This window comes from Rhinolophus sinicus, chromosome 8 (assembly GCF_057876585.1).
Source record: "Rhinolophus sinicus isolate RSI-liver-muscle chromosome 8, RSI-T2T, whole genome shotgun sequence".
Classification (NCBI taxonomy): Eukaryota; Metazoa; Chordata; class Mammalia; order Chiroptera; family Rhinolophidae; genus Rhinolophus; species Rhinolophus sinicus.
This window is the reverse complement of record NC_142508.1, coordinates 30,026,663-30,053,141: the sequence shown is the minus strand read 5'-3', so window position 1 is coordinate 30,053,141 and position 26,479 is coordinate 30,026,663. Positions and strand designations below refer to the sequence as shown.

Here is a 26,479-nt window from a genome sequence, read left to right as displayed (position 1 = left end):
GTACAGTCCTCTGGCTTTTCTCCATAAGGAATTGAGAATAGACGTAGATCTAGGAAAGATTATCGGTCACTCATTTGTCTTTTGAGCAATGCTTCCTATTATTTTTATGGTTTACATGGGCATTTGGATCCAACAATATTAACGAATTTGTTTTACAGCCTTCTAATTATTAATGACAAAGTCAAGAAACAATTCTGCAGTCAATGTCCATGACATAATTCTTTGTATTTTCCTTTAACTTAAAAAAAAAAGGTACCATCTTTGGTACTATTGATGGGCCCAATCTTACATATTTTTAAAATCTATGATGCAAAATAGTTATCAATGCTTTTGATTACTACAACCAGGCCATGACATTAACAAGTGTTTATATTATTGCAAAGTGGAATAGCTTTCTATTAATTGAGCAAAGGTGGTATGGTTAAAAATAAAATTCACAAGTTGAACACGGTTTAGATTGACTAAAAGTTACCACTCATTAATGCCATATGTAATATGATTCTTATTTGAAAAAATACGTATTACACTACTGAGATCATTCTGAAACAAATTTAAGGTAAAATACACATTCAAACCTGAATTTAAGATAAATTAGAACAAAAGACTTTCCAATGGTTGATGTTTGAATTTCTCTAATAAGACAAAATAATGTTCGGAAAACAGCGTATTTCCCTCTTTTTATAACATTTAGAGGTCCTTAAATAAAATTGTTAGCTATTGTAGCATGCTTATTTTTGGGTATTGTATAATATAGGCCACCACTAATCTCGGGGAGCCTTGTGTTAAGTGGATCATGAACATGGGTTTTTATTACGAACTATCATGGTGGTTCATTTTTTTTTTAGGAAGATTCAAATTATTCTAATATAAACATTGTTTGTAATAAACATTTGTGTTATGTTTAGACTAGTACTTTAGAAGAATTTGTTTTCCACCTTTGCTATTATATAACAATTTGCAACACCAAGATGGAACCAAATCTTAAATCTACATTCTGTTTACCTAGTATGTGGTCTCTTAAAGAGAAATACCATTGCAGCACTATGCTTAGAAATGTGTGGGGAAAATGGAGCAAAATCTCAATTCCATTTTTTTCCTGCTTTTTACAATTAGAGAATTAATTTTTAGCGTGCACTTTTCTACAGGGATGAACAATGTATCTCTTTTATCCACAACGTGTTTGTATTTGGTAAACTTTTTTGCCTCCCATTCCATTTCTGGGAAACAAATTAAGAGACTTAAGCAGGGGGAAAGGTGTAGGATCAGTGGGCAATCATTCCTAGACACAGACATTAACTCCATGCAGAATGCGTGTCGTCTTCATTAGATCATAAGCTCCATGAACTGCCCAACCCAGTCCCTACTGTTTCCTCAGCATATTGCACATGGTAGAATTCAAACACTTGTTTAATGAATAAATAACTTGCCTCATGAGAAAGCCATCAGTTGCCCTAAAAAGTGATATACTTAACTAAATTATCTCCAATGTAATTAACTTTCAAGGAAAGTAGAGTATGATATGGTTGACATGCAATAAACTAGAATTTCTGCTGGCTGTTGTCACGGTTCTTCGATAAATAGCATGACAATGGAGAAATCACTTGAGATTTCAGTGAATGAATTTATGAAATTAAGGGGTTGATGAACCCAGCTAGAAAATTCTAAGTCATTCAAGTTCTAAATCGCTTCCCTACTCTTAAATCACTGAGACAGGTCAAAGACCACAAAGCTTTCAGTTTATAAGTAATAGACAATGAATATTAGAAAATTTAAAATTTTTAATAAATGTGCTTTGCTCACAAAATGTGAAAAAATACAACAAACACAAACATACATTTTCAGGTACGCCACCTCCCACCACCTGGCAACTATGATATAAACCACTTGATCCTGAAGAATCCAACCAAATTATGTTTTTGAAACACCAAATAGTTTTGGACAGTCCTATTGTGAATGTGACAGGAGGCCCCTTAACTTCTTTGTATCTAAATGAAATCATTCTTGAGAGTACCCATACAGTATATTAAAAGGAAGGTTCTATTAACTTCTCATCATTACACATATAATCTGGCACCTAGCCACATGACTGCTTATACTTTAACACATACGTTGAATTGGCTTTGGTGGAATATGTATTAGTTTAAATCCTGTCAACATAATTTGAGTAAGCTGAATTTACAGTAACAAATGGTATTTATAAATTCAAACAAATTTATACTAAGTGGGAGTATAGGTTTTATAAAGAGATTTTTCCGTAAAGTACTACTTAAAATACATCATGCACATTTTGGAGCATAAGCAGAATCAACATCTGTAAACAATCAGAAGAATGTATAGCACCAACATTTTAGCTGTGACACGAAGGTTGACTCCAAGGTCGTACTTACACAAGCCTCTCAAAAGCACTGTTTTCATTTACTTTCAAAGCATTTTTATTTGGTATATTGTTTTCTTTGCCCTTAACAATATTTAGTCAAATCAAAGAAAACAAACAATATGATAAAAGAAGTACTACCAAAACAAGTTTTGTGTTATCCTGAACACAGTGGTGTTTTTTTTCCTTCTTTTGGGGGAACTACAAGACTTGACCCACAATCTTGTGGATCAAGGCTTGACTGGAAAGAAAAGTCAAGCCTAATTATTAAGGTACCTTATACTATTGAAAGTAAATGAAAAATTTCAAGTTATTTCTGGCATATTTCAGCAACCAATGTTTACTGCATGTAATTAACTGACCTTTCTGGGTTAATTACAATCTCTTTACTTTCATTAATTTAGAATGTGAAATATCAGGAATACACTCAACCATTTATTTCTTAAAGGATAAATTTTGCATTTCTAAGTTTCACATTCAAAGTTAACTACAGCAATTCATAATAAGCACAAAAACATCAGTTTACCGGAGTAAAGAAGTATAGTTTATGAAATTTAGGGTTAACAATTGAAAATGCAAGTTTCCTTTAAAAACACACACACACGTACATTAATCATGAAATCTGAAACTGATATTTCAGTGCAAAAACCTCAGTATGAGGTAATTTTAATGTAATAACCACTTGAAAAAAATCCACACAGTGGCACTCTTAAAAAATGATAGTTTACATGACAATTGCTGGCTGACAAGACAATGTAAGACTAAGTGTTTTTAGCTATTTAAACTAAATCTTGTCTTGTTTAGACATATATTTCTCCTTAATAATTTGCTTCTGATCCAGAAACACAGAAAGGCATTTATCAATGTGGAAAGGGAAAATTCCCACAGCCAACTAATGGTTTATATTTTCAAAGAAAATTTTTAGCTAGGGTTTAGACAGAAATAAGAATACCAAAAGGTCGAAACCATTTTATGAGACTACCAGCAGTGGGTTAATTTAACATTTTTTCTATATAATTTCAGACTTGTAGTGCATCATTTCCCTAACGGAAAGGTGAGGACTTTTTATCAAGATTGGTCTAGATAAAATATAAGCTCTCTTACAAGTGCAAACCCTTTCACAAAGGTGTTTCAGGTCAATATCAAGTATATATTGTTACTTGCTTAAATATTTTGTAAATGAAACCTAAATAAAAAGAGTAAAAGTGAACTCTCACAGTTAAATATACTTAACACCAAGGATCAAATCAGTAAGAAAGATGAAAATTTTACCTTGGCAATGGTGTTCATTGTACTGTGTTAATCAAATTACAATATATACTTTGGGGGAAATCTGTCCCCCAATGTCTGATGTTGCGAAATGAGCAAGAACAAGGAAAAAAATTATCATCAATTCCAAAAAGATTAGGAAACGTTGGATCATCAGACAAAACTGAATACAGAAAATGGCTTTCTGTAACAGATAATTTAATTAGAAAAAAGAGTAAGTGCATCACAAAATAACTAAACCAATCTATCTGTGTCACATTTAACTTGTGAATCATCAAAGTGAAATCTACAGCTTTCTACGTATCTTAAAGTTTCTCAATGCAGTGGTTTAAAGTCAACATTGAAAAGATGGAAAAAAGAAAAAAAATACATAGCAAATTATGCTTCATTTTTCACAATAACACTAAAGAGAAAAAGGTACCTTTCTGTGGTATCTTAGTGCTAAATGCTAAAGTAACAGTGGTTTCCGCTATGACAGGGGTCACTCTACATGAAACTTTAAGCTTTCTATATAAGAATAAATTTTAAAATCCAGAAGCAGAAAAAAATAGTAAACTCTGTAAACCTGTGTATTTCTCCTATGCAAACCGGATTTTAAGTACTGAGTTCATGTTAGTATTTCTGATTAGTGTAAGCAATTAGTTTAGGAGTCTGGACTGAAAGGGTCTTTTGCTTTTATATTAACTTAAAAGTAATATGGGATCTTCCAGCTCATAGAAAGGAATGGAGCTGGCTTGACTTTCTCCAGAATCTGAGTCGTATGGCGCCTCGGGGAGCTCTGTGAAACCACACGCTAGCTGTTCATCTTCTGTATCTGATCGCACGTAGCAGGAAGGGTTAGAATATTCCTCGTCTTCTACACTGTTGAAATCTTGAGGAATATATAACATCCCTGGGTAGTTCCTACTCACCAAGTCACTTGTGGTTTTTAGGGAGATTTTTCTAAATGCCATCAGATGCATATGTGAAAATTTTGAATACTTGAAACGTTTAAAGCCCAGGGACTCTATGGCAATCTTCCAGCTTTTCATCATCATAGCGTGACGGTTCTGATGGGAGGAATCAGGTGTGATGATAAGCAATAAACCGTTTAACACTAACAGTTCATGGGCTTTCTTGCAGCAAATCCATCGCTGGTAAGGTGATGGAAAATAAGAAAGAAGCAGAGAGAAAACAACCACATGGAAAAGTTCTCCAGGAAGAGAATCAATAGGGTTTTTCAGCTGCTTCAAAAAGGCATCTATAGCGTCCTGTGCAAGTTGGAGAGGTTGCTGAAGCTGTAAGTTCAGGAAGTCACACTTATACACACTCTGCAGGAAGGGACAAACCAGGCATAGTAAGAATTCCAAGATTATTTCCACCTTATTATACAGATTTTACACTAAATTACCTCACAGCATTTCTATGTAATTCAAGCTTTAACTAGGCACTTTCCCTTCTAAATCATTCCATTTGCACAGACTTATTCAACTCTTAGTCACAAAAATCTCAAAGAGAAATTAAACCCAGATAATTTCTAGTGGTCATTTAAAACATGTATTTTTGTATAACAGTTCATTTGAAATTATAAATAATTTTTAAGCATATATGTTGTTAAAAATTAAGGGTTTATTTGAAATTTAATTTGGGTAAGAGTTTACAGGAATGGTTTATTTTTAAACTTAGTCATATGTATATTCACTTCAACATTTACAATTACCAAAACAGCCTAAAAACAACTTTAAACAAGAAATACCATGAAATAAAGATGAATCAAAGATGTCAAAGAAAATAATGAAAGAGACAAATTTGTAATCGCAGAATACCCAAACTTTTTAAGGTCATGAAAAACATCTTTTAAGCCATTAACTTTAACATTCCAAAAGAAACTTTAATATTGCATTTACTCAATTAAAAAGTTAATCCCAGGTTTGAAATAAACTACATATTAAATTTAACTCAGACAAAACAATCATGGGAAACACTGCCTGCCAGTGAAGGAATAAACAGCATTGTATAATTTGTTGAATATTAAAACTCTATGGGAATGATCCAGAATAAGAAAGCAGTTTTACAATTAGACAAAAATTGTTACCTTTAATCATATAATAATAGTTATTAATTAACAAAGATGTGAGCTAATTCTTTAGTCCCTTGTTCTTGTTAGTGGGTAGACAATCTGGTCACATAAGCATCTGAACTACCAATGGGGAAAGTGATACACATAAAGCTCTATTACATAGAAAAAGATTGTTTTTCCTTCTTTCCTTTGTTTTTTTTGGATAGCTTTATTGAAGTATAACTGATGTACAAACATAATTAAACTGTACACTTTTGATGTTTTTCATTTATACATTTGTGAAATTGTTGCCACAATCAAGTTAATGAACACATCCAACACACCCAAAAGTTTCCTTGTGCCCCCTTTATAATCGCTTCCTGACACCCTCCCTGCTCTTTTCTTACCACATTAGGCAATCACTGATGTGATTTCTATCACTATAGATTAGTTGGCATTTCCTAGATTTTTATATAAATGGAGTACACAGAATGACATACTCTTATTTCACCTGGCATCTTTCACACAGCATAGTTATTTTGAGATTCATCTATTTTTTTGCATGTATGAGTATTGATAGTTTATTCCTTTTTAATTGCTGAGGTATCCTACTGGATCAAGGATATACCAGAGTTTGTTTATCCATACACTTGTCTGATCATTTCTGGTTTTTGTCTATTACATGACTCAAGCTGCTATGAATATTCCTGTTTGTGTCTGAATGGACATGCTTTCATTTGTATAAATATCCAGAAAAGTGGTGGCTAAATCGTATAGTAGGTGTATGTTTAACTTTTAAAGAAACTCCAAAATTGCCTTCAAAAGCTGTTATATAGTTTTACATTCCCAGCAGAAGTACATGAGAGTTACAGTTTCTCTAAATCTTGCTCAACACTTGGTATGCTAGCCTTTAAAATTTTAGTCATTGTAATAGATGTGTAGTGGTTTATTGTGGCTTTAATTTGCATTTTCCTAATGGGCGGTCATGTTTATCTTCTTTACATGTATTTATTTGCCATCTGGGTATCTTCTTTGCTAAATTGTCTGTTCAAATCTTCTGCCCATTTAAAAATAATTTGCTTTAAGTTAAAAAAACACACAACTATTATTATTATTATTGAGTTTTGAGAGTTCTTTATTCTGGATACAAGTAAGTAATCAGATACAAAACTTGAAAACATTTTTTCCTCAGACTGTGGCTTCTCTTTTTATTCTCTTAACAGTGTCTGTTGAAGGGCAGAAGATTTTTTAATTTTGATGAAGGCCAATTTATCAGTTTGTTCTTTCATGGACTACTTATGGTGTCATATCTAAGAAATCTTTTCCTAATCCCGTATCACAAAGATTATCTTTGATGTTTTCTTCTAGAAGTTTTATAACTAGGTTTTTTCATTTAGGTCTATGATCCATTTTGAGTTCACTGGTGTGTATGTTGTAAGATAAGAATTGAAGTGTTTTCCTTTTGTACATGGTTATCTAATGGTTCAATCACCATTTGTTGAAAAGACTATCATTTCCATCTTGGTTGAAAATCAGTAGTCCCTATGTTTGGCCCTATTTGTTGACCCTCTATTATATTTCATTGATTATCTTGACATCAATAATACATTGTTTTGATTGTTGTAGCTTTAAAATAAATTTCGAAACCAGGCAGTGTTACTCTCCAACACTGTCCTTTTTAAAGGTTGGTCCTTTAAATTTCCACAAAATTTTAGAATAAGTTTTTCAAATTCTACAAAACAGCCTAATAGGATTTTGATCAAGATTGCATTGACTCTATTGATCAATTTGGGGAAAATTGACATGTTAACAATATTGAGGTTTTTTCACCAATAAAAATGGTGTATCTCCCCACTTATTTAGATCTTCTTTAATTTCTCTCAATAATCTATAGTTTTCAGTATACAGATTTTTCCATATCTTTTGGCAGATTTATATGAGATATGTATTTATATTCATATAAACATGATTATATATTAAATATTGCATATTTTGATGCTATTATAAATGGTTAGTGTATAGAAATCAATTGATTTTTGTATATTGATGTATCTTGCAACCTTGCTAAACTCATTTACTACTTAACAGTTTCTTTAGCTTCCAGGGGATAATCTAACACGATTAATGTGAGCTGTGAATAAAGACAGTTTTACTTCTTCCCAATTTGGATGCCTATTAGTACTTTTTCTTGTTTTATTATACTGCTTAGACCTCTGGAGAAATGGTGAATAGATGTGGTGAGAGTAAATATCCTTATCTGATTTTTGTTCTAGTTCTTGTGGTTAAAACCTTTTTGTTTCACAGAGTATGACGTTAGCTGTAGGTTTTCCAGATACCCTTTGTCAGGTTGAGGAAATTGCCTTCAATTCCCTCTGAGAGTTTTTATCAGGAAAGAAACTTTTGATTTTTGTTAAATGCTTATCTATAACTATTGAGATGAATCTTTTTCTGGTGAAACAATTGTTTTTTGAACATTAAACAAATTTTGCTCTCCTGGAATAAACCAAACTTAGTCATGTTGTATTATCCTTTTTAAACACAATATACTAAAATTTTATATAAACATTTCTGTTTCTATTCATGAAGGATATGGTGCATAGTTTTTTTGTTCTGTAGTATTTCTGTCTGGTTTACATATCAGGATAATGGCCTCATAGAATGACTTAGGAAGTCTTAGGGATGAGTTTGTTTATAACTGGTACTACTTCTTTAACTGGTAGATTTTAACAGTGACGCCATTAGGCAGGGAATTTTTTTTGTAGGAAAGTTTTTAACTGCCAATTCAAATTTCTTTAATACATTTAGGGCTATTCAGGTTATCTATTTCTTCATGAGTAGGCTTGTTAGTATGTGTCTTCAAAGGAATTTGTAAGTTTCACTTAAGCTGTGGAATTTATTGGCACAAAATTGTTCATATTTCCTTATTATACTTTTAATTTTGAAAAATTTGTAATGTCTCTTCGTTCTCTTTATTTCCAAGTCAGTAAGGCTAGTGGTTTATCACTTTTATTGAAATTCTCAAAGAAGTAGTTTTTGCTTTCAACAATTTTCCTTTTGGTAATTAAAAAATGTTTCAGTTAAGTTTATTGGGGCAACATTCATTAACATTATGTAAGATTCAAGTGTACAATTCTGTAATATATCATGTGTATACTGCATTGTGTTCTTACCACACAGATCTAGTCTCCTTCTTTCACCATATATTTGACCCTTTCCATCTTGGTTGAAAATCAGTAGTCTCTAAGTTTGGCCCTATTTGTGGACCCGTACTGTTGTCTGTGTCTCTGAATTTGTTTTGTTTGTTGACTTGTTACTTTATTTTATATCACAAAAATGAGTGAAAGCATATGGTTCTTGTCCTTTTCAGACTTATTTCATTTAGCATTATACTCTCAAGATCTGTCCATGTTGTCACAAATGGCAATATTTCATCCTTTATTCAGGCTGAGTAGTATTCTATTGTATATATGAACCATATCTTCTTTATCCAATCATCCATCAGAGGACCCTTAGGTTGTTTCCACATCTTGACTACCCTAAGTAATGCTGCAATGAACATAGGGGTACATATTTCTATATGAATAAATGTTTCCAATCTTTTGGGGTATATACCCAGAAAAGAAATTGCTAAATTGTATGGAAGCTCTATTCTTAATTTTTTCAGGAACCTCCATACTGTTTTCCATAGTGAATATACCAATTTAATTGCCACCAGGAGCGTATGAGGGTTCCTTTTTTTTCCCCACATCCTCTCCAACAGCTGTTATTCTTGTATTTTTGATAAGCCATTCTAATAGGTGTGAAGTGGTATCTCATTGTAGTTTTGATTTTTATTTCTGTATTAGCTAGTGAAGTTGAGCATCTTTTTATATATCTGTTGGCTATTTGTATGTCTTCACAGGAAAAATGTCTGTTCAGGTCCTCCACCCAATTTTTATTGGATTTTTAAAAAATTGTTTAGTTGTATGAGTTCTTTATATAATATTTTGGATATTTACCCCTTATTGAGGTGTTTGCAAATATCTTCTCTCATTCAGTTAGTTGCTTTTTGTATGGTGGTTTCTTTTGCTGTGCAGAAGCTTTTTCGTTTGATGTAGTCCCATTCATTTATTTTTGGTTTTACTTCCCTTGTCTTTGGGTCAAGTTCACGGAAACTTCTCTGAGACCCTGGTCCATAAGTTTAGTACTAATGTTTTCTTCTATGGGTTTTATTGTTTCAGGTCTTACATTTAAGTTGTTAATCCTTTCTAGAGTTAATTTTTGTATATGGAGACAGATAGCAGTCTAGTTTCATTTATTGGTTAGTAGGTGGCTTTCCAATTTACCCAGTACCATTTCTTTTTTCCCATGTTTTTGACTCATTAGTCAAAAAATTAGTGGTCAATGTAAGTCTGGGTTTATTTCTGGGACGTCAATTCTGTTCCATTGGTCTGAATGTCTGTTTTTTGTCAATACCATACTGTTTTGATTACTGTGGTTTTGAAGTAAAATTTGAAGTCAGGAATTTGATACCCCTGCCTTTCTTTATTTTCATATTTTTTCTTCATGATTGCTTTGGCTATTTGAGGTATTTTGTGGTTCCATACAAACTTGAGGATTTTTGGGGTCTATTTCAGGTGTGTCCAAACTGCGGCCTGCGGGCCAACTGCGGCCTGCGGGCCAACTGCGGCCCGCAATCCATTTTTAATTGGCCTGCAGCAAATTCCAAAAATATGTTTAGTTTACTTAAATAAACCAAGTGAGGCAATACGTACTATACCTTGAGTGAGTGGCCCAGCTGTTTGTGTATTTTACCGCATATGGCCCTTGGTGAAAAACGTTGAAAAAAGTTTGGACACCCCTGGTCTATTTCTTTGAAAAATGCCACTGGGGTTTCGATGGGGGTTACATTAAATCTGTATATTGCTCTAGGTAACATGGCCATTTTAACTAACTTGATTTTTTGAATCCATGGTCATGGAATACCTTTCCATTTCTTTGTGTCTTCTTCAGTTTCTTTCAACAATGTTTTATAGTTTTCAGTGTATAGGTCCTTCACTTCCTTTGTTAAGCTTATTCTTAGGTATTTTATTCCTTTTATTGCAATTGCAAATGGGACAGTTTTCTTCAGTTCTTTGTCTGATATTTCATTGTCAGGATACAGGAACACAACGGATTTTTGTATACTGATTTTGTATCCTGCAGCTTTACTGTATTTATTTGTTGTTTCTAATAGTTTTTTGGTGGAATCTTTAGGAGTTTTTTTATATAAAGAATCATGTCATATGTAAAAAGTGACAATTTTACTTCTTCACTTACAATTTGAATGCCTTTTGTTTCTTTCTCTTGCCAGATTGTTCTGGCTAGTACTTTTAGTACTAGGTTGAATAACAGTGCTGAGAGTGGGCATTCTTGTCTTGTTCTTGATCTTAGAGGAAAAGCTCTCAGTTTTTCACCATTGAGTATAATATTAGCTGAGGGTTTGTCATAAGTGGCCTTAATTATGTTGAGGTACTTTCCTTCTGTATCTTCTATTAAGTGTTCTAATTATAAATGGATGTTGTATATTGTCAAATGCTTTTTCTGCATCTATTGATATGATCATATGATTTTTCATCTTTTGTTAATGTAGTGTATCACATAGATTTGCATATGTTGAAACATCCTTGGGTCCCTAGGATGAACCCCACTTGATTATAATGTGTTATCTTTTTAATGTATGGTTGTATTCAATTTGTTATAATTTTGTTCAGGATTTTTTGCATCTATGTTTATCAATGATTTGGCCTATACTTTTTTGTGTTGCCCTTGCTAGGTGTTGGTTCAGCGTGTTTTTGGCCTTATAAAATGACTTAAATAGTGTTTCCTCTCCTTCAATTTTTGGAAGAGTTTGAGAAGGACAGGTATTACATTTTTTTTGAGTGTTTGGAAGAATTCCTGGACTTTTACTTTTTGGGAAGTTTTTGATGATTGTTTCAATTTCCTTACTAAATCAGTCTATTTAGATTTTCCAATTCCCATGATTCCGTCTAGGAAGGTTATATATTTTTAAGAACTTGTTCAATTCTTCTAGGTTATTGAATTTGGTGGCATATAGCATTTCATAGTATTCTTGTATAGTCCTTTGTATTTCTGTGGTGTCCATTGTAACCTCTCTTTCATTTCTGATTTTGTTTGAGTCTTTCCTCTTTTTTCCTTAGTGAGGATAACCAGAGGTTTGTCAATTGTATTAATCTTTTCAAAGAATCATGTCTTTATTGCATTAATTTTTCTATTGTCATTTTGTTCTCTATTTCATTTAATTCTGCTCTAATTTTTATTATTTCCTTCCCTCTAGTGACTATGGGCTTCATTTGCTCTTTTCATAGTTCTTAAAGGTGAACTGTTTGGTTGTTTATTTGAGATTTTTCTTGTTTCTTGAGGTTGGACAGTAATGCTATAAACGTCCTTCTTATTACTGTTTTTGCTGCAACCCCAAAATTTTGGTATGTCATACTGCCATCCTCATTTGTCTGTATGTATCTTTTGATTTCTTATTTCTTCTTTGACCCAGTTGTTGTTTAGTATTATAGCATGTTGTTTAATCTCCAGATATTTGTGGTTTTTCCAGCTCTCTTTTTGCCATTGATTTTCAATTTCAAACACTGTGTTTGGACCATTTGCGTGGTATGATTTCAATCTTCTTAAATTTGTTGAGGTGCATTCTGTGCCCAACATATGGTCTGTCCTTGAGAATGTTCCATGTGCACTAGAAAAGAATGTATATTTTGGTATTCTGGGATGAAAGGCTCTGTAAATATCAATTATGTCTACTTTGTCTAATGTGTCACTTAAGGCCGAAATTTCCTCATTGACTATCTCTTTGGATGATCTATCCATAGCTTTCAATGGAGTATTTAGGTCATTTATTTCTTCAGCTCCAGAATTTCTGTTTGGTTCATTTAAACAGTTTCACTCTCTTTGGTAAAGTACTCTTTTTGCTCATTGATTTTATTCCTGAGCTCAACAAACAGCCTTTGTGAGTTTTCATCTATCTCTTGAAGTTTTCTGTGTGTATCTTTGTTTTTTCAGTACTGCAATCTTGAATTCTCTGTCATTAAATCACAACCTTCCATCCCTTTATTTTCTGGAGATTTTTTATTTTCTTTCTGAACTACCTGTTACCTTGGTTGTTCATGGTACTTGATGGATTTTTTTCTCTTCTTTCTAAAGTACTTGTTGCCTTTAACCCTTTAGCAGGTTGATAAGTAGAGCTTTTTCTTTTGTTTTTCCAGTGGATGCTGCTATAGTGCAATTTTTTTGTTTTCTCTTACACGCACTACATGGACTTCTGGGATGTCTGCTGGGTAGCACTGCCTCAGCTGTGGAAAATGCTCCATATTCCGAGGATTTGGGCACCACTTCCGTAGTATTGTCTGATAAGTGATGGGGCACACGGCCTCTGAGTTCCTGGTGCTGCTTTCCTGCAACTAGAAGCTGCCAGCTGTGTTGCACTATCTGAGGTGTCCCAGTTCCATCTACTAGGTTCCAAAGATGGGTGGGGGAAGGGTCAGTGGGGGAGGGAGCCTCGCATCTGTGGCTTTGTTCTTTTCACTGGGTTCAGTCACGATAGGTGCGGGCCACACCAGCTGGAATGTTGCTTCTGCCTCCACTGCTGCTGCATCTGCTGGAACCAGTAGGCTACAGGAGGGTTAAGGGAGGACTCAGGTTTCTGTAGCTGTTCCTTTTTCCCTGGTGATTTTGGCTGCTATCGAGCAGCTGCCACCCTTTGCATTGATTCTCCACCTCTATCCATGGGCTCAGCCTCTGGTCTGCCCAATGGGGGTTGCAAGCCAGCCCTTCACATTCGTGTATCCACTGGGGCCCAGATAAGTGCAGGACTGTGTCTCTGTCTCTGCAGTTCCCATCTCTGTCCTTCCCCCCATCATGCCTTGCCTGCGCACTCATATACCTCTACCTTCTGAAGTCTCAATGTGGGGATCATTCAGATGTGTTTGTGTGTTGAGCAAAGAATCCTTTGTTGAATTATAGTTGTCCAACCTAGTGTATCTTTAGGGTGAGAGGTTTTCTCACACCATCATAATGCTAACGTCACTCTTAATTTGCCCTTTTTTCCTGAAACTTTTCTATTTCATTTAAATCAGATTTCCACTCTGATCTCTATTAGTTTCCTTCTTGTCCTTTAGATTTAGTGTGCTTTTTGTTTTCTAGTTGGAAAGTTGATCTCATTGTTTTGAGACCTTTGTTATTATTGGATAAAGGCGTTCAGTACTGAAACATTTCTCCAAGGTACTACTTTATTGACATCTTAGGCATGTTGATATTGTATGTTTTTATAAATCTTCATTCCACACTGTAGTCCAATTTTCTTGGTGAGTTCTTTTTTGACGGATGTTATCTAATTGTTGAGAAATGGGTACTGAAATCTCCAACTACAATTTTATAAATGTCTATTTCTCTTTGTTATTTTATCAATTTTAGGTGTATATATTTTAAAGCTCTGTTATTAGGTGCATTAATGTTTAGGATTGATTTGCACTCTTGATGAATTAACCCTTTTATCATTACGAAATGACCATCTCTACTGTTAATATTTTTTGTTCTGACGTCCACTTTGTGTGATTATAATATAGCCACACCAGTTTTCTTTTGCCCATCCTCTTGCTTTTAATCTATTTGTGTGTTTATAATTGAAGTGAATTTCTTATAGGCAGCATATATGAGGTCTGACAATTAAGTTTGCGAACTCATCCTTTAGAAAAAGTGTAACATATCTCATTGCTATCACTATGGTCAACTACGAAGAACTCCCCTTGGGAAGCTATGCACCAATGCCAGTGCCTAGTCGACCCTTCAAAGCAATTTTGGAACTCTTTTTGTAGAATGGCCATCAGAGCTGTTGTCGTATTACCCTTGATTTCTGAATGTCATCCAAATGTCTTCAATATTTCCTTTATCTTCAGGTAAAGAAAGAAGTCAATGGGGGTCAGATCAGGTGAGTAGGGAAGGTATTCCAACACAGTTATCTGTTTACAGGCTAAAAACTCCATCACAGACAGTGCTGTGTGAGGTGGTGCATTGTTGTGATGCAAGAGCCATGAATTGCTGGGGAAAAGTTCAGGTGGTCTATGTTTCTCATGCAGGCTTTTCAGCACTTCCAAATAGTAAACTTGGTTAACTGTTTGTCCAGTTGGTACAAATTCACAATGAATAATCCCTCTGATATCAAAAAATGTTAGCAACATCGTTGCAACAAGTTCATGAACTTAACTGTCAGACGTCATATTTGCGTGTTGCCTTTTTATCCAATCTGACAATCTGTGCTTTTTAATTGGGGAATTTAGGCCATAGCTATTTAAGGTGATTATTAATATACAGCAGTACCTCAGTTTTTGAACGTATCTGTTGATGAACTTTTTACGAATGCCATAAACCCGGAAGTAAATGCTTCATTTTTCAAACACGCCTCAGAAATTGAACATGTCACATAGCTTCCACTGAGTGCAAGATCCTGAGGCCTAGCTGTCGGCTGTTTTCGAACGTTTCAGAACTCAAATGGTCTTCCAGAACGGATTACGTTAGAAAACCGAGGTACCACTGTACTTAGGTTTAAATCTATAATCTTGCTTTTTATTTTCTGTTTGTTCACCTTTTTTGCTATTTTTGGGATTAATTGAATTTATGATCCCATTTTATCTCCTTTGTTGGCTTATTAGCTATAACTGTCATTTTAGTGGTTGCTTTAGGATTTATACTATACATCTTTAATGCATCATAGTCTATCTTCAAATATTTCACCACTTCATGCATATGTAAGAACCTTAAAATAGTGTATTTCCATTTCTCTCTTCTCATTCTTTGTGCTATTGTTGTCATTCCTTTGAATTTTACATACATTATAAACCCCACTCTACATTACTTCTGTTTAAATGGTTGTATTAGTTTGCTAGGGCTGCCATAACAAAATACCAGAAATTGGGTGCCTTAATCAACAGAAATGTATTACGTCACAGTTGTAGAGGCTAGAAGTCAGTGATCAACCAACCTGTTCCATGCCTTTCTCTGAGCTTATTTGCCTGCAATCTTTGGTTTTCCTTGGCTTGTTGATTGCCCACTGCCTTCATCTTCACATGACATTCTTCCTGTGCATGTGTTTATATGACAAAATTTCTTTTTATAAGGACATACAGTCATATTGAATTAGGGCCCACCCTAATTATCTAAATAAAGTCACATAATGGTGGTTATGACTCTTACATGTTTTGGGGGACACAATTCAACCCATAACAACGGTCATTTATCTTTTAAAGAGTTTAAATAATAATGAAAAAAAACTTATGTTTTTCACACCTATGAAGTTATCACTTCCTGTATTCTTCATTATTTTCTGCTGATCTGTATCTCCACCTGGCTGAAACACTTCTTACGTAACATTTCTTATAATGCAAATTTGCTGATTTTGAACTTTCAGCTTTTGCATGTTTGAAAAAAAATATTTATTTTGCCTTCATTTCTGAAAGAAATTTTTGCTGGGTATGGGATTCTAGGTGACAAATTTTTATATTTCAGTACATTAACATGTCTTTCTTTTAATTTCTGGCTGCTTTTAAGACTTTCATCACTGTTTTTTTTTTTGGTGGGGTGGGTGGGAAGTTTCGTTACCATGTTCCTTGGTGTAATTCTCTTCCTCCCTCCCTCCTTCCTTTCCTTTTCTTTTCCTCCCTCTCTTCCTCCTTCTTGCTTCCTCTTCCTTCCTCTTTTCTTCTCCTCCTTCTTCTGTGTATGCTTGGGATTTGTTGAGCTTCTTGGATTTGTAGATTTATAGCTTTTATTAAATTTGGAAAATTAATTCTTTAAATCTCCTCCCCTTTTGGGGGGCAACACCAATTATGCTTATATTTGGCCACTTGAAATTGTCTTACTGCTTGCTGATGCTCTTCCATTTGAAAAAAAATCTTTTCTGTGTCTAATTTTGGGTAGCTTCTATTGCCATATCTTCTATTTAACTTTTCTTCTGCAATATTTAATGTACCATCAATTCCATCTTATCATACATTGCAGTAATCCATCTCTAGAAGTTAGATTTACATATTTTAAAATATCTTCCATGTATCTACTTAACTTCTTGTACATATGGAGTATATTCATAATGCCTTTATCTTAATGTCCTTGTTTTCTAATTTTAACATCTATGTCAGTTCAGGGTTGGTTTCTGTTGGCTGATTTACCTCCTTGCTGTGGGTCCTATATTCTTGCTTCTTTACATGGCTGGTTACTTCTTTATTGGATGCTAGACATGGTGAATTTACCTTGTTGGGTGCTGGATGGCTTTGCATTGCTCTAAATATTCTTCAGCTTTGTTCTGGGATGTAGTTAAGTTACCTTAAGACAGTTTGATCTTTTTGGGTCTTGCTTTTAAGATTTGTTAGGTGGGAATGGAGCAGTTTTCACTGTCAGGCTAATTACTCTCTAATTACGAGTAAGGCAATGCTCTTCTCTGTATTTTATCAAATGTGCAGGGATTCTTCAGGTTTCCAGTGTGGCTGGTGGGAACAGGTACTATTTCCAGCCTGTATGAGTGCCAAGCACTATAACCTCTGGTTCTTCTAGGTGGTGCTTCCTTCAGTCTCATGGAGTTTTCCTCCATACCTGTATTGACCAGCACTCAGCTGTGTACTCAAGAACGACTCCGGAGACCTCTGGAGTTTTCCCTCTGTGCAGCTCTCATATCTTTGGTATCCTGTCCTAGGAACCCCAACTGTCTTGGTCTCCCAGGATTCTCAGCTCTGCCTCCACAACTCAGGGAATCAGCTGGGCTTAGGATATTCTCTTTGTGTCATATCCTGGAAACTCTCTGAAGGCTATATACTGGTGCAATTGGGCTCATCTCATTAGTTTACATTCTCTTGTGGATCATTGTCTTTTATTACCTGATGTCCAGTGCCTTGTAAATTATTTTAAATATTTTGTTCACTTTTTTGTTGCTTCAGGCAGGGGGAAAGAGGATCAATCTGGTCCGTTACTCCATCTTGGCTGGAAGTATACGTCTCTTCCCTTTGTTTTAATTATAAGGTTCTGGAACTGTGAACATCTGATTCTACTACTAAATTACTATAGTAGTTGTTTTGCCTTCCCTAATGACTTTACAGTTGAAAGTTTATATATAGTCCTAATCTTTAAACAAATTAAATATTTTAAGAATAATATTTAAGTCTGAGATTTAGATCAAATAGTCATCATGTCTCAGCAGAGCAACACTTGCACTTTAAACTATAATTCCCGATGGCAGAGGAATTCTCTGCAATGATAAGTAAGAACAGCTGTTTTACCATAAAGCAAACATTTGTCCATCTTTAGGAAGTAGATGTAATAATAATGGTTTTAATGTTTTCTGGTTCCTCAATGTTACTCATACATATTTAATTTAGACAGTCATGCTCATCAAAATTAAAGAAAAGATTCATATAAAAGTTGAATCTCCATGTAGGAACATTTCAGTAATAACAGCAAACATTTCTTTAACACTTACTATCTAACAGGGTACTTTAAATACTTTTTCTCAGGTAAACATTGCAACAATCTTATGAAGTATGGTCCATTACCAACCTCATTATACAGATGAAAAAACTGAGGCTCAGAGATTCAAACCTAGGTTGAAAGCAAGTCTACATTCTTTTATTCAAAAAGCACTTAATAACTATTTAATACACCAGGCATGCTTCTAGGTGCTGGGAATATAGCAGTGTGGGGGAAAAAAGTCCCTACCCAAAGAATTTATAACACATATTATTATCTTTATGACAATAAAAATGCAATTTGTATTTTTTTTTTTGTGCCTGGTGTTATCAAAAGTAAAATGGCAATCATTATAAATTTATATCAAGAAAAAAAATCTAATTTTAAAAGTAGAGGAAACATTCTATGTAAAGGTAAGGAGTTTCATCTACTAAATACAAATAGCCGAGATTTAATAAAGTTTTGGCTGAGTCCAAAGCCCTTGCTCTTTCTATTGCTCCATAATGGCTCTATATCACACTATATTTCAGAAAGAGATGCATTAAAAAAATAAACCAAACAGAAGGCCCCCAAATCTCTGCAATCTACTAAAGTTTCTTGATTGAAACAAAAGATGATAAACAGGGAACAGAAACAAAAACGATAAAGACACATATGGTACTACTCAAGTTATTACTGGTTAACTAAATGCTCAAAAATTTTCATGCAATATATATTTAGTTTTGAATAGAAATAATCTCTTATCAACTTGTACACAGTAAATGTATTTGCTATTTCAGGAATGTGCAGACAGTGCTTTTCCTTTGTAAATTTATGTGTAAAACAGTCAAATCTCCAAACAAAACAGAACTATGCAGACATACCTCTACAGCAGGTACAATGTCTATGCCGACAGTGAGAAATTCTTCAAACTTCAGAAATGGGTTAAAGCAGCTGCCAACATCAAGTAATCTGATCTTTCCTGAGGTTTGTAGTAACCTAAAAACAGATTATTTTGTTTTATAAATGGCAAAATGAAAATCAACTATAAGAAAAAAAATCAAACATTTGAGAATAAAAAAGGTCATACAGATTTTAGGCTCGCTAACTTTTTGGTCTCAGGATTCCTTTAACACATTTAAAAATAACTGAGGCCTTAAAAAGCTTTCATTTATGAGGATTATCTCTCAAATACAGTATTTGAAATTAAAACTGAATAATTTAAAATATACTTATAAATTCATTTATAAATCAATAAACCTATTGTATATGTTAATGTAAATTATATATTTTTAATGAAAAATCTAGATTAGAAAGAGTAAAAAGTGAGGCATGCTTTTATGTTTTTTGAAGTCTCTTTAATGTCTGGCTGAATAGAAGACTGATGGATTTTTATATCTGTGTTAGTGTTCAAGCTGTTCCAACATTATATACCATATAGTTTCTAGAAAACTACACTCATGAAAAAAATCAAAGTAAAGAAGACATCTTCGTATTACTGTGAAAATAAACTTTTCCCCCTTAAAAACCCTTGAAGGATCTCAGATCCCCAGACCATATTTTGAAAACTGTCTTTGCAGATGAAAAATCCACTAACAAATCAAGTCTATGTAGTCCATAAAACAATGTTTTTGTACTTAACTTGAGTATGTCTCAATGATTTAAAAAGGCCAAAGAGAATAGCATAAATAGTACTTTTTAATTTATGAAAAATTTTTGTTTTATTTTTATTTAAGAGCTTTCCTCATGTCCAAAAACAGTAGGGAAAAATTAAGGTAAACAAAACCAGAAATGACCGTATTTTAAAGTTGGTCAAATGCAACTAATACGGCTCTAGCAACAAGGATGAAGGAAAACAGTGGATTTTGTTGGTCTGAAGCCTGTAAACCTAATGTTCAGACAATGTAGCAATAATAAGAATCAACTTCAGACATATGCCATTTTCACTGATGTTAATTTTCTTTAAAAAAATTATGAGTAGATACTGGGAAAATAAAGAAAAGAAAATGTAGGGAAACAAGTGGGTACAAACAGAATCTTGGTTCCTTGAAGTCAAAAAGGCAGGTACAGTTGTCCATCTATTTAGGTTTTTTCATCGTATCCCAATAACTTTTTCATTTTCTCTTACACAGTCTCACATGTTTTGTTGGATTTTTATTTCGTATGTCATTTTTCATGCCATTATTGCTTTCCCCATGGATAAACTTTGTTAAAAAATTTCATTTTTTCTTTTTTTGGTTACAGAAATGCAACGGATTTTTGTATATTGATTTCATATCCAGCAACTCTACTAAGTTCCTGTTATCTCAATTGCTTATCTGTATATTATTTTGGGTATTCTCATCTAGGTATATAATTATATAATCCATGAAAAATGACATTTGTGTTTCTTTCCTATCTATCCACCCATCCATGTTTCCACCTGTTACTTTGCCTCACTGCTTTGTCCAAGACTTTTAAATACAATGTTAAACAGAAATACTAGCAGGCACTGCTATTTTGCTAGTCTCAGAGGGAATGTTCCAGTGTTTCATCATTAAATATAGTGACTGTTGTAGGTTTTGTATACTACCCTTGCTAAAGTTTAAGAAACTCCTTTTACACTTTGCCAGTGCTTTAAAAAAAATTTATTTTTAACACAAATCTATGTTAGATTTTATCGGATGCATTCTATCAGCTATTCAGATATGACTTTAATCTGTTTATATTGTTCAGTATACTCATTAATTTTGTAGTATTAAACTAACCGTTCATTATTGGGAAGGACCTAACTGGTTTTGATATATTATTCTTTTTATATTTATTTTATATATGCATATGTAGTCAATTCTTATTATTTGTGGTACTTATGGTATATAAAGTCACCACAAATACTGAACCATATAGTTGCTAAGGGAAACACAGGCTTAGGCCTCTGGCACAACATTTTTGTCAACAGGTCAACATATAACTTGGATTTATGTGTGTTTCTGTTTAAAGACACCTTATTTAATATATATTATAATGCGTTAACACAACTCACAGCCAAAACCACTGTAACTTATGCCTAAAGGAAACTTATCTAACACAGGTATTTTCTCTGTAAGGCATTTATTGATACAGCTTTGTTGTGCTTAGATACACTAGACAGAACTTCAACAGGATGCATGGGGGCCACTTTAAAACTAAAATCATAAACAAAAAGCACAAAAATGCAAAAACTGTGACACTAAATAGACTGAATAAAAGGACATTTCCTTATACAGTCACACTCTGTCTGGATTATGACATTTCAGTCAAAGTTTGGATTATATATGAGGGTGGTTCCATAAGATTATAATGGAGCTGAAAGATTCCTATCACCTACTGATGTCACAGTGTAGCAATAAATTGCTCATGATGCTTGTGGTGATGCTGGTGTAAACAAACTGCACTGACAGTTGTATAAAGTATAGCACATGCAACTATGTACAGTGCACAATACATGATAATAATAAATGGCTGGTGCTCATTTATGGATTCACTCTACTATACTTTTCATCATTATAGAGTGAAACCTTTCTACTTATATGAAGTCTGCGTTGGTAGCAGCCGGCACCAGCCTTATGGATCATCAGCCTTATCATACTGCATGCTTACCATGTCTCTTGACTGCATCATTTCCTCTTGTGCTTGATTTAATCTCATGCTGTTTTGTACAGTAACATACTGTAAAAGCTTGTAGCTTAGCAGCAATGGGCTATACCCGAGGTATCTAGTAGGCCATCCCATCTAGATTTGTGTAAGTACACTGAGTGATGTTTTCACAATAAGGAAATAACCTAACAACGTAGTTCTCAGAACATAATCTTGACGTAAAGCAATACATGAAATAAATAAAAAGCAATACATGAAATAAAGCACTACATGAAAGGTGAAATAAGAAGACAGAGCTTGTTTTGTTCAACTTCAGGGAATGTGTACGTAAGATGACTCAAATTTTTTAACACTTTGCGCATGTCCACAAATGACTCTGAAATGCCACTGAGTACTGATACTGGACTTACAAAAACATTTTAATGAGTAGGTTAATTTGCAGATATGATTTGTGAATGAGGACTGACTATATATATATATATATATATATATATATACATTTTAGTATTTTTGTGTTCATTCACGAGAGAGACCACACTATAAGTCCCCCTTTCTGTACTGTCTAGAGAGTCTTTTAGTATCAAGGTTATGCTAGACTCCTAAGATGTGTGTGGGAGACTTCCTTTATTCTATTTTCAAAGAGTTTGTGTAAGAATAGAATTCATTTTTTCTCGAATGTTTACTACAACTTGCTGGTGAAGTCATTTGGGCCTGGAGTTTTATTCTATTTTTTTTTTTTTAAAAGATTTTATTGGGGAAGGGGAACACCTATTGGGGAAGTACTTTATTGGGGAACAGTGTGTACTTCCAGGCCTTTTTTCCAAGTCAAGTTGTTGTCCTTTCAATCTTAGTTGTGGAGGGTGCAGCTCAGCTCCAGGTCCAGTTGCCGTTGCTAGTTGCAGGGGGCACAGCCCACCATCCCTTGCGGGAGTCGAACAGGCAACCTTGTTGTTGAGAGGATGCACTCCAACCGAGCCATTCGGGAACTCAGCGGCAGCTCAGCTTAAGGTGCCGTGTTCAATTTTAGTTGCAGGGGACACTGCCCACCATCCCTTGCGGGACTCGAGGAATTGAACTGGCAACCTTGTGGTTGAGAGCCGGGGCTCCAACTAACAACTGAGCCATCGGGGAGGCAGCTCAGCTCAAGGTGCCCTGTTCAATCTTAGTTGCAGGGGGCGCTGCCCACCATCCCTTACGGGACTTGAGGAATTGAACTGGCCACGTTGTGGTTGAGAGCCCACTGGCCAATGTGGGAATCGAACTGGCAGCCTTCGGAGTTAGGAATATGGAGCTTTAACCGCCTGAGCCACTGGGCCGCCCCCCTGGAGTTTAATGTTTGAGAAGATTTTAAACCACTGATATAAGTTCTTTAATGATTATGTTATTCTGTCAAATTTATGAACACAGTATTATTCATTATATTGTTATCTTTTAAACGTCTTCAATATGTATAGTTCCATTCCCCTTTTAAATCCTGAAATTGACTTACAACTTTTTCTTTTTGTGATCTGCCTCAGAGATTTTAAGCTTTAACACGGTGTTTACAAAATTCCAACTTTTATCTCTGTTGATCTTTTCTTTCTTCTTGTATCTTCATTATTTCCTTTTCACTTTTTTTTTGGGGGGGTACTTATTGGTTGGTTTATTTTTTTTTGAGATATTCTTACTTCATTAGTTTTCAGCTTTTCTTTTTTATATAATATATTCATTTAAACTATAAATTTCCCTCTAAGTGATGCTTTAGTCCATATCCACACGTTTTACTATAAAGCATTTTTGAAACATTATTTTCAGTTTATTTTCCAGTTTAGCCAGAACTGAGACCAAACTTCTTTGACAGTGTTATATTACCTGTTATACTTTTCACTGAATCAAAATTTTGAAATACTTATTTATGAGGTAATAACTGTCTGAAATTAAGCAGTTTGTGAAGCAATTAGTTTTTTCCATACTTTCACATTTAATTACTATTATAAATAAAATATTCATAATTTCTCCAGTTTAAATATGAACATACAATTTGTAGTAACAAGATGTATGTTCTATTACAGATTTTCTAATTCATTGTATGGCCCTAGAAAAGCCATTCTGGATCTCTGCCTTCACCCACATCTAACAGGGATATACTATTGCCCTTTTTAACCTACCTTATATACAAATAGGCATGAGTTAGGTGAAACATTTTGCTACAGTTGCTAAAGAAACAAGGTAAAATATCTAACACTTTATCATAGTAACTATTTTCTAATATTTGATTGCTTTTTATAACTTAACCAAAATAAAGACTGCACATACTTTCAGACCTACAAAATTCAGTAGTTACACAATGAGAATTAAAGTAGTAAAGCTAGTCATTAACAGTAAATCCATTCATCCATGTTTTCAATTAATTAGGAAATAATAATTATAAAAACAAGTAAAATTTTGTGAAAATATTCCTATTTACTCTGGCTTAGGAGTTCTTGCCCATATCAATGGCTTGTATGCATTGGCCGTAGCATCATGTACCTTGGACAGTCACACTGTCCAGAGACGGTTAAATAGATCTGGCAACCCAACTGGGATATGTCTGTTAGCCTGAACGCCAGATATGCATGCCATTCTCATCAGTGATTGCTTCTAACTTCTCACATATGTGCTTTTCAAAGATGAGGTGACAGGTAGAGCAAAGCGAAGGTCCCTCCCATTGCAGCAAAACTGTCAGGATTTAGATTATTTTCAACCACATCTAGCAGAGAGCCACTGCCTTTCCCTTGGTTTTTAATGTTTCAACGTTGCGGTTTCAAAGTGAACTGCTCCTTTACCTTCTAAGCCGCTCTGTGCGACATGGTCAGCCGCCGGTCCTGCGTGGGCTCCACGAGCAGCAGCCACGACGGCAGCGCCGCCGAGGGCCCAGATGGAGGCCCACAGGAGCCGGTGCCCTCACGGCGGCCACAGCCCATCGTCTTGAAAACACGAGAGGCTATGCAGGCCGCACAGCAGCGGCCACCAGAGTCTCCCAGCGGCTGGGGTCGGGAGACCTGCTGCTCCGTGAGGCGGGCACTAACATTTTTTGATGAAGTGTTTTTTCACAAGGAAATATTTTTATTATTTAGCTGAAATATTTTCTAACTTTCATTATAAGTTCTTCAGCTCATGTATTTTTTTTTAGAGGGTTATTTACTAATTTCTAAACCTTTGGGAATCACCTGATTGTCTTTTTGCTATCAATTTTTAGTTTAATAGTATTGTCATTAAAGAATATACTCTGCATAATTTCAACCATTTTAATCTTGTTGACATCTGCTTTCTAATTATTTATAAATTTAATGTAACAAATTAAAAATGTAATATAATTTTTAAAATTTATAAATTTTTATAAAACATCTTTTATAAATGTTGCATATATGGTTGAAATGAATATCACTTGGTAGTTTTTGGGTACACTATTCTATATATGACCATCAGGCCAAGTTTGTTAATCATGTGATTCAAATACTGTATAGTCTTACTTTTTGAATGCTTGCTCTCTCAATTTTTGGGGTGCATTAAAAATATTGCAATTTGTTTTTAAAGAAGAATAAAAGGAAGATCTCTATAAATAGATTTGAAATGGTATTTTTCATTTTTGCAAAAAGAAACTCAAGAAGGATAAATACAAAGAGTTATTAATACAACCTCAGAGGACTTGGAAATGAGGTGGATGTTTTAAGGAAGCGATGGGACGTCTGAGTGCACAATTCGTTATATTTTTGACTTTTGAAAGTTAACCTTACGTATTCAAAAAATAAAATTAAATCACAGAAATGGGAAAAAAAATACCCACAAAACAATAAGAAAAACTAATGAACCTAGCTATATGAGTATATTAAGAGAAGGAAAAAAACTGGTAACTTCTAAACATAGTGTGCTGACTATAATAATCTAAATGGGTGATATTTTAAGGACAAAAAGAGAACTGCAAAGAAATCCTGAACTTTGCTTAATAGTATGTTGTTGAGATTATGGTGCAGCTGTTTAGAATTTATTTTGCTTGTATTGAAGTGCTGAGCAAATGGGGAAATAAACTAAAGTTGCTGGGAGATACAAATTCAGAATGGGGGAAAGGAGTGAAAGAACCCTTTAGCGATGGACTGGAATTAGAGGTTTCATATGAAAGGGTGTACTAGCAATGACACTCCAGTAGCAATGAGCATAAGTAATGCCAGAATTTGGCTTATTCCAGGGTTGAAGCAGAGAAAGCACAAGATGAGCCTGGATAATCTTGTTGTACGAGGTCGGACAATTAAGTTCGCGAACTCATCCTAGAAAAAGAGCTACATACCAATATCACTATGGTCACCTTCAAAGTACTCCCCCTGGGAAGCTATGCATTAACACTAGCGCCTAGTCCACCCTTCAAAGCAATTTTGGAAATCTTTTCCTGGAATGGTCATCAGAGTTGTTGTTGTCGTATTACCCTTGATGTCCTGAATGTCATCCAGATGTCTTCCTTTCAATATTTCCTTTATCTTTGGGTAATGAAAGAAGTCACTGGGGGACCAGATCAGGTGAGTAGGGAGGGTGTTCCAATACAGTTATTTGTTTACTGGCTAAAAAAATCCATCACAGACAGTGCTGTGGGAGCTGGTGCATTGTCCTGATGCAAGAGCCAGGAATTGTTGATGAAAAGTTAAGGTCATCTTAACTTTTTCATGTAGGCTTTTCAGCACTTCCAAATAGTAAACTTG

At 34.4% G+C, this 26,479-nt stretch overlaps 1 protein-coding gene across 1 annotated transcript in view; it reads right to left on the bottom strand.

Moving 5' to 3' along the window:
• Nucleotides 1-1,758: 1,758 nt before the first annotated feature.
• The window catches only part of SAMTOR (S-adenosylmethionine sensor upstream of mTORC1), a 107,647-nt gene continuing 82,926 nt past the window's right edge, over nucleotides 1,759-26,479 (bottom strand). Inside the window, exons 4-5 of the mRNA XM_019714252.3 lie at nucleotides 19,040-19,154; nucleotides 1,759-4,953 (exon numbers count right to left, since the gene is read on the bottom strand). Of these exons, the coding sequence (XP_019569811.1) occupies nucleotides 4,324-4,953; nucleotides 19,040-19,154 (745 nt within the window). The 3' untranslated portion in view covers nucleotides 1,759-4,323. The remainder of the gene's footprint in view (nucleotides 4,954-19,039; nucleotides 19,155-26,479) is intronic.